The sequence below is a fragment of the Brachypodium distachyon genome, chromosome 5, assembly GCF_000005505.3.
Source record: "Brachypodium distachyon strain Bd21 chromosome 5, Brachypodium_distachyon_v3.0, whole genome shotgun sequence".
In the NCBI taxonomy this organism is placed as follows: domain Eukaryota; kingdom Viridiplantae; phylum Streptophyta; class Magnoliopsida; order Poales; family Poaceae; genus Brachypodium; species Brachypodium distachyon.
The window spans coordinates 21,959,051-21,966,912 of NC_016135.3; the positions used below are offsets into that span (position 1 = coordinate 21,959,051).

The 7,862-nt window shown below is 41.9% G+C and overlaps 1 protein-coding gene across 1 annotated transcript; it reads left to right on the forward strand.

Annotated features, from left to right (window-relative positions):
• Nucleotides 1-3,604: 3,604 nt before the first annotated feature.
• LOC100829254 (replication factor C subunit 4) lies at nt 3,605-7,359 on the forward strand. The gene is made up of 7 exons (XM_003580299.4): nt 3,605-3,860; nt 3,944-4,050; nt 4,136-4,237; nt 4,844-5,039; nt 6,455-6,583; nt 6,665-6,859; nt 6,942-7,359. Exons 1-7 carry the CDS (start codon nt 3,696-3,698, stop codon nt 7,047-7,049), a joined length of 1,002 nt encoding a protein of 333 aa, XP_003580347.1. The 5' UTR covers nt 3,605-3,695; the 3' UTR covers nt 7,050-7,359.
• Nucleotides 7,360-7,862: the final 503 nt, after the last annotated feature.

The following is a 7,862-nucleotide window of genomic DNA, read 5'->3' on the forward strand; positions in this document are numbered from 1 at the left end:
TTTTTGTTTCCTTTGATTGCTGTCATCCACTCCTATTATTTTTCATTTCATAGTTCTTGCTTGCTATGTATAATGACTCTACTTATTTGATTCACTAAGCATATTGTGTTTTAGGATTATTGATATTGCACAAGGAGGTAGGCTTTAGTGTGGTTAAGAGACGACGAAGCATGTCATTTCTAGGATTATTGATATTGCACAAGGAGATCTCCACAACGGCATCTGGATCAGGTCGAGCCAACGCCGGCGGACGAGATCTCCCCCGCTGCCTCCCTCCCTCTCCTCATCCCCATCTGGATCGCCTCCCTCCTCTCTCCCCTCATCCCGATCTGGATAGCCGCTCGCCGCTGGGGCCATGGCGCTGGCCCAAGCCGCTGTCCGCCTCGACCTCTCCTCCTCATCCTGATCCGGAACGCCAGCAGGTGCATCGCCGCCTGCCGCCGGGGAGAACCCGCCTCGCGCGCCCTCTCCCCCTCGCCCCGATCTGGATCGAGCGAACGAGCGTCTGTCCCCCTTCCCGCCGCAGGGGCATCGCTGCCCGGCCCGATTCCGCGTGTGGGGCGTGGACTCGGACCCCCTCGAGTCCTCGACTACCTCAGCGGGGCAAGCGGCAGGTCCTCCGGAGTTGGAGTTCTCCTGATCCGTTCAGAGGTTAGCGGTTATTTCTGTTCTTTGCTTTGCGTATACTTCTTGTACGTACAAGGTACACCACGACGCAGCAGTAGCAAAAGCTACCAGCAGAATGCGGCAGAATATCGCCAAACAAATTGCTCTTTCGCGGCGAAAAAAATAATTTAGTTTTAGGAGCAGCATTTATCATGGACAGATTAAAATAAATTTCTCACTCCAAGACACAGGGTTTTGTGGATTCGACTCGAAGAGATGTTTTTAGGCTAGAAGGTGCTCCACTGCCTTCCTAGGCCGGATAAAACTATGCCAATTTGGATTGACACTCCCTGGGTGGAATCAACCTTATATTTATGTAGCCTCTCAGCACTTTTCTCTGGGAACCAATGCTTGACAGTTAACTTCCAATTATTTTCTGTTCTCATAATCTCGATGTGCAGGTAGCTGACAGTGAGATACTGTGATGCCCTCGGACCCTCAGAAGGTACTCTTATAAGGCACCACCAAAACAATATTTACTATGGATCTAACATATCTAACAACATTATCTGATCTGATTATTTAATTTGTCAGCTCTTAGCAGTGTGAGCTGATTTCTTAATTTGTCAAAGTCGATCTAACAACATTATGTTATCTGATTATTTTTCTGAACCAAATCCAGCAAGACTAAACTGTGAATTTTACCCAATGACGATATTTCCTCATGAGAATAAATGTCTTTAGCTTCCTAATTAAATGTATGCTTTTGTTTTTTTACTAATTTAATATTGAGGAATATTGGGGGAGGTGTGTTGGTGTCTGACACCTAATTGCAGAACATGTATATTGCAGAATTTGGTGTACAACCATGATATCTTGTTGGTTGATTTCTTGAGAGTTTAGGCGATCAAAATGGCAGTTTACCCTTTGCCTTTAAGTTATCATGGCAATAAAGGTGATATTTGTCTCGGTCGGCCTCAAATAGGTGATATTTACAATTCTGAGAAGAGAATCCATACCCATGTTTTTTTTGTTAAATCATTCATGTTGTTGATCAGTTGATGTCTAAGTTGTTGAGAATCCATTGCCTGCTGCAAAGCTCAAAAGTATCCAAAACATGTAACCATATCATTAGCGAATTGGTGTATCAATCCATGTTACCAGATTCCTTGCTATTAATTTGTTGCCAATACTAACGGTCTAATACCATGACGTACGAGCTTCTGGTTCGGTTTGCGAACATTCTATCATTGTTGTAATTGATTTCTTTCAGCATATTGGATATCATCCTCGATGAGGCAGGATTATGATTCTACCACTAATGGCGTGGAGAACTCAATGTCTCGGAAATGAAAATATAATTTCTTCCATTGTTGACCATTGGAAAACACATGGTTATAACAGGTACACATGGAAGTCTTCCACCAACAATTGATTTGGATCCTTGATATATATGTAAAGAGGTCTTTTTCCATTCATTGTTTGAAACTAGATTTGGAGTTGCAGCATGCGAAAACACGGAGATATTGGGACTGCACAGGTACACATGGAAGTTTTGCACATCGTGAACTGCTCAAGTCTCCTTGTATATAATGTGCTATAGACCAAGATACTCCAGGCCAGTTTTTTTCCCTTGAAAATATACCTCTTTTATTATTATGTATAAAGCTGCTATTGTTTTATCGCTAAAAAGGTTTATGAGCAGAATAGGGAAGGATTTTTTTTGCGGGTAAATAGGGAAGGATCTTGATTTAGTTTCAATTGGTTCGTAATGTTCTCTGAATCTTTTAATGCTCTGTTTTCTCGTGGTAAGACAGGTTCAAATAGACGAAATGCTTTGGCAGGATCTTGGGCTTTTCCTGGAATTGCATGAGGTACTTAAAAAAAATAGGGTGACAGACGTGCAAAAAGGTGAGATAGTTTGCTATTATGATGTGCCTTTGATAGTTAATTACCGGTTAGGAACAATTGTTCCTATTGGTTAGTTTATTCCTAAACACACTTTTAAAGATCATGTATGTGGTCCTCTTTTAGACATTCTGGATTAGCTGCGAGCAAGATATAACTGGATTTTCAAACTACCCATTGGATATAATTTTTCCTCTCTGTTACGAATCTTACGATGACTTTGTTACTCATTATGCTCTTATATATTTATGTATCCAGTTATGTTAGTTGTGTGCCAAATGGCATCATGCAGTTCTAGTTTTTTGTGCGGAATGGCGTCTAGAATCCAAATCTTATTTCTTCCATTGTTGAGCACAGGAAAACACATGGCTATAGATTAATAGAACTAATGTTTACATTGTTGTATCATTTCTGTTAGACCATCTCAGAAATGAAGAAGTGTTCTTTGATGAACCTATGTGAGCGATAGATTTGGTGGAAACAAAGTGTGTTTGAGAAAAATATTGATGCATCATTTATTAAGGAGAGCTTTTGATGGTGCTCAAAGGATTCAGTTCTAAAAGTTGCTCATGGAAATATTTTTCTTTTTGTTATAATTTGTATGCTAAGCAATACATGACATATTGTATCACCCATGAGTTATATAGTCGATCCTTTCCAGTTACAGTATTTGATGTTCTGTCTGCATGTGAACATAAAACCTAGATCGTGGTCTCTCATCATGATTGCTTATGAAACGTAACTACCATTGGCTAATGCATTTAAACATTTATATATATTATTCCGTAGCAATGCACCGCCCACGAGCTCTGCTCGAGCCGTCGTCTTGCAGGAACTTCATTAGCCCGAGCTCCGCTGTCACTTTGGAACTTAGTCAACCCAATATCACATGGCTCATGGTGACTTTGGTGGTGATCGAGATACGCGGTCTAAAATTACACACAGTTTGTCAGTCCGCACGGACACTTCACTAGTCAAACACTACATTACAGAGATTTAACGTGAGATTTACTGCCCTGAGCATCCAATGGGTAGGGGATAAAGCGAAAACCCGCTGAATCCTTACCGTCGATCGCAGCCGTCCACCGGATGGTCGTCCTCAAAGCCACCGAGAGCCGAAGCGAAAACCCTCGCGAGCCAATTTCCCCACTTTTCCAGTTTTCCCTCCACAACCCAGCGCCATGGCGGCCTCCTCTTCCGCCGCCGCCCCCACCGACACATACGACATCCCGTGGGTGGAGAAGTACCGCCCCAGCCGCGTCGCAGATGTCGTCGGCAACTCCGACGCCGTCAGCCGCCTCGAGGTCATCGCCCGCGACGGCAACATGCCCAACCTCATCCTATCCGTAAGCGCCATTTCTCCGAACACCTTCCGCGCGCGCACCCTCGCAACACAGGAAAAATCACACGATCTCCTCTGTTACCACAGGGGCCTCCGGGGACCGGAAAGACGACGAGCATCCTGGCACTGGCCCACGAGATGCTCGGGCCCAGCTATCGCGAGGGCGTGCTTGAGCTCAACGCCTCGGACGACAGGTTGCTGCGACCGTGACACAATTTTTTACTGATAGTTTGTGGCTGTTCGGATTGATCTTCTGATAGTCGATTCGTGCTTTTGCAGGGGGCTGGATGTGGTCCGGAACAAGATCAAGATGTTCGCGCAGAAGAAGGTCACACTGCCGCCGGGACGGCACAAAATCGTCATACTGGACGAGGCTGACAGGTAATGCCATCTCCAGAGTGAGATTGACGTGCGATGGGTGGTAGTTCGAAAAATGAGAGAAGTATATCTTAGTGAGTACTACTTGTGGCTAGTTCACCATTTGTTGATTTCGCACTCCGGAAGGCATCACCAGTACTGGATTATGAACTGATTTCACACCAATGTTACTATGAACTACTCCCTCTGATCCTAAATTCAACGCATCGGATGGAGTAGCTAGAGGTGGCCATATAAGCATGATATTGTGTTCCTTCGGAATAAGGAGGGCAAACCCTGCATATATGTATAAAAAACAGAAACAACCAATACAGCTGAATAGACACAGACTGTCTTCTTATAGGTCCACTATGTCAATATGTATTGCCAAAAACCATGAATATCACACCAGAATATTTATCATAATAGTGACACATGCAGCATTTTGAAAAAAGGCACCTGTGAAAACTACATCTGTAAGAGTGATGCTACAATATTGCCGAGATTTCAAATCATGGATCAAATTGTTGTTCATTGTAAACTTTGAAGTTTAAACATATAATCTCTCGCTCGGGGATGTAGATATCTGTTTTTGAATTTCTGTTTGGGCATCACACTTGTTGTGTGCAGCATGACAACAGGGGCACAGCAAGCACTGAGAAGAACCATGGAGATTTATTCAAACACCACAAGATTCGCTCTTGCATGCAACACTTCATCTAAAATCATTGAACCTATTCAAAGTCGCTGTGCTATTGTTCGGTTCTCAAGGCTTTCAGATCAGGAGATCCTTGGCCGCCTTATGGTTGTGGTGGCCGCCGAGAAGGTAATGTTTGGTATCTCTGGTAATTGCAAGGACTTATGCTGAATACTATGTTTCTTGTTTTAGCTGGAACATCAAACTGATAATTAACTTGATTCACATCACCATAATTGTCAGAAATATTTACCAAATTTGGATTCCTGAATGTTATATTCATGTGACCTGCTGAAATCCTCACAGGAACATATCATACGCATAATTCCCGAGCAACCTAAATTACTATTCATTTTATGGTGTTTTGCTGCCAATTAAAGATTAAGAGAGCCCCTTTCTGATACATTATTGATCCTTTCTGTAACATTGAGGATATTTTTGCGCCATATTAAATTTTGTTCTTCTAATTTTACTTTTACTATCACCTGCCATTCACGTTAGACCTTTCTTTGTGCTTGTTATCCGTGGGTAATGACCATAGTTTACATGCATTTATGTATTTATATTACTAAAGCATATATATGAGACTAGCCAAAACTAGCCTTTTTTGTTACAAGCACGGAAGACGGAAATACTAGAGTTACAGTGTACCTTAGTGAAAAAGAAGCTTAATCTGGCATTGTGAAGTTGGACTGCCAATTAGGAGTGCTGATATTATTAGTTGTCAAAACAATAAAGCTGCAATTTAGGGTATGATTTCCAATCACCATGAAGCAATGCAGATTTGCAGTTAGCTGGTATTGCATCTTGCTGGTGACTTTTCCTTTGTCACCACAAATTCTTAAATTGATGGCTTGATCTACTGCTCTTAGTCTCACATACACAAATATGCTAGTCTTGTTGAAAGCTTTGCTGCTGACATGGTGTTTAAGCCGTGAACACTCATGAATCCTAATATTAAGTAAATGGCTCAGATAAAAATTTATGCTACTTGAGTGTTCTTGCTCGAGAAATTTCTACTTCCAAAAAACAGGTATTTAAGACTGTACTGTAACTAGTGCATGTAGAGGGGTTATTACTGTGAACTGATCACGATCCTGTAACTGAATGGTGAAAGAAAAAGCATACTGCCCCATTAGGTTAAATTGACTTAACTTAGCAGTATCCCCTTTACTGAATACACCTTTAGGCTCCATGGTGAAGTCGAGAGGTGTATATCCTGTTGGTCATTCTAAAATGCTCTTCAAAAGGTCGTGCTGTTAGATTGATAAACTTATGTAGAACCTCCAGGCACTTGCTTACCTGCAAGTCTCTAACCAGGCAACGCTCAGTTGTTCTGTAAATTTCATTTTGCTTTTAACCTTTGTAGTGTTCACACTCAATTCATATGTAGATACCAGGGATACCTTGTCCTTATTACAGGAATGTTTGTTTAACCATGAACTAGAGTTCTTTTATTATTCCTGTAGGTTATTCTGTTTGTTAGTTCAGGACTTATGGTTCTACGTTTCATTGTATCTAATGTGCATTCTTATTAAATGAAGGTCCCTTATGTGCCAGAAGGTCTTGAAGCCATCATTTTTACTGCTGATGGTGATATGAGGCAAGCTTTGAACAATTTGCAAGCTACAGTTAGTGGGTTTCGTTTTGTTAATCAAGAAAATGTGTTCAAGGTTGGCATAATTTATCTCATTCTGCACCATCTTTATTCTGCAATATTTCTTCAGTTAACAGTAATGATGAACTGGTTCTAGGTATGCGATCAACCACATCCTCTGCATGTCAAGAATATGGTAAAAAATGTGCTTGACGGAAAGTTTGATGAAGCCTGCTCCGGTCTAAAGCAACTATATGATTTGGGCTACTCTCCTACTGATATAATCACCACTCTCTTCCGTGTTGTCAAGAACTATGACATGGCTGAGTATCTAAAGCTGGAATTGCTGAAGGTAAATTCAACCCCTTGTTGTTTATGTGGTTGACTTATGTAATTTATCTTCTGTTGACTAAAATTCATGTTTATTTGCACAGGAGACCGGATTTGCCCACATGAGAATCTGTGATGGTGTCGGGTCATTTCTTCAGCTTTCAGGCCTTCTGGCTAAGTTTGCTATTGTGAGAGAAACAGCCAAAGCGTAACTTTGTGTAGCAGCTCTGACATCAGTTAACAGTGTTAGTACAACTCTGTCATGGTATCTCAGTGTGTAAGGTAGTGCTTCACAGCAAAAAGAAAATCATGTCTATTTAGCATGTCCAATGTAGATGTAGTAACCAGTGAGACAGCTCTCACAGCTTGTGTCCCGTTTGTCGGAAACATCCATGGTGTGTGTAATGCCGCATCTCAGAACTATTTTCAGTATTTTGGTTGTTTTTCTGGTCTTGTAGTCGTACCGTTGTGCTATCTTATCAGGGAACCGTCAGTTATCCAACTATCCAAGCAAATTATGCATGTATTGATGGAGTCTTACGTTCGACTCTCAGGTCAAAATTGATGCTGCTTTGTGGGGAACATTATAGCGTCCTTGCAGTTTGAAAAGGCAACTATAGATTTTCCTGAAAATCGTAGAAGCTAATAAGATATAAGATACATCTTCTAAAGCTGGTGAATTCTTCGTCCTAGGAACAAACCACGAGTCGCTTTCACGCTACAGTTGTAACAATTTAATTGTCTTGCGCCTCCTAAGCAAGCTACGGCAGCGACTGTGTGATGTATTGGGGAGTAGGTCCGCTGTCAGCCAGGTAATTGATCGATGCCTCACGGTGACGGCTTGTTTTTCTTTCTTCCACCGACCTCCATCTTCTACAATCTTCCATCTATCCCGACATGATTCCGTCTTCCACAATCTTCCATCCCAGTCTGATTTTGCTTCCTCTTCCTCCCTTCGTTCTTATCATCGACTGAATCTCGGCCTGTAAAAGCTTTTCTCCAGGAGCAATGGTCTGCCTGCTTAG

Bases quoted from the DNA above. Each gene is read 5' to 3' on its own strand.
- LOC100829254 (XM_003580299.4), top strand. From the start codon at position 3,696: ATGGCGGCCTCCTCTTCCGCCGCCGCCCCCACCGACACATACGACATC. The intron at 3,861-3,943 runs GTAAGCGCCATT...CTGTTACCACAG, and splicing joins TGCCCAACCTCATCCTATCC to GGGCCTCCGGGGACCGGAAA. The intron at 4,238-4,843 runs GTAATGCCATCT...TGTTGTGTGCAG, and splicing joins ATACTGGACGAGGCTGACAG to CATGACAACAGGGGCACAGC.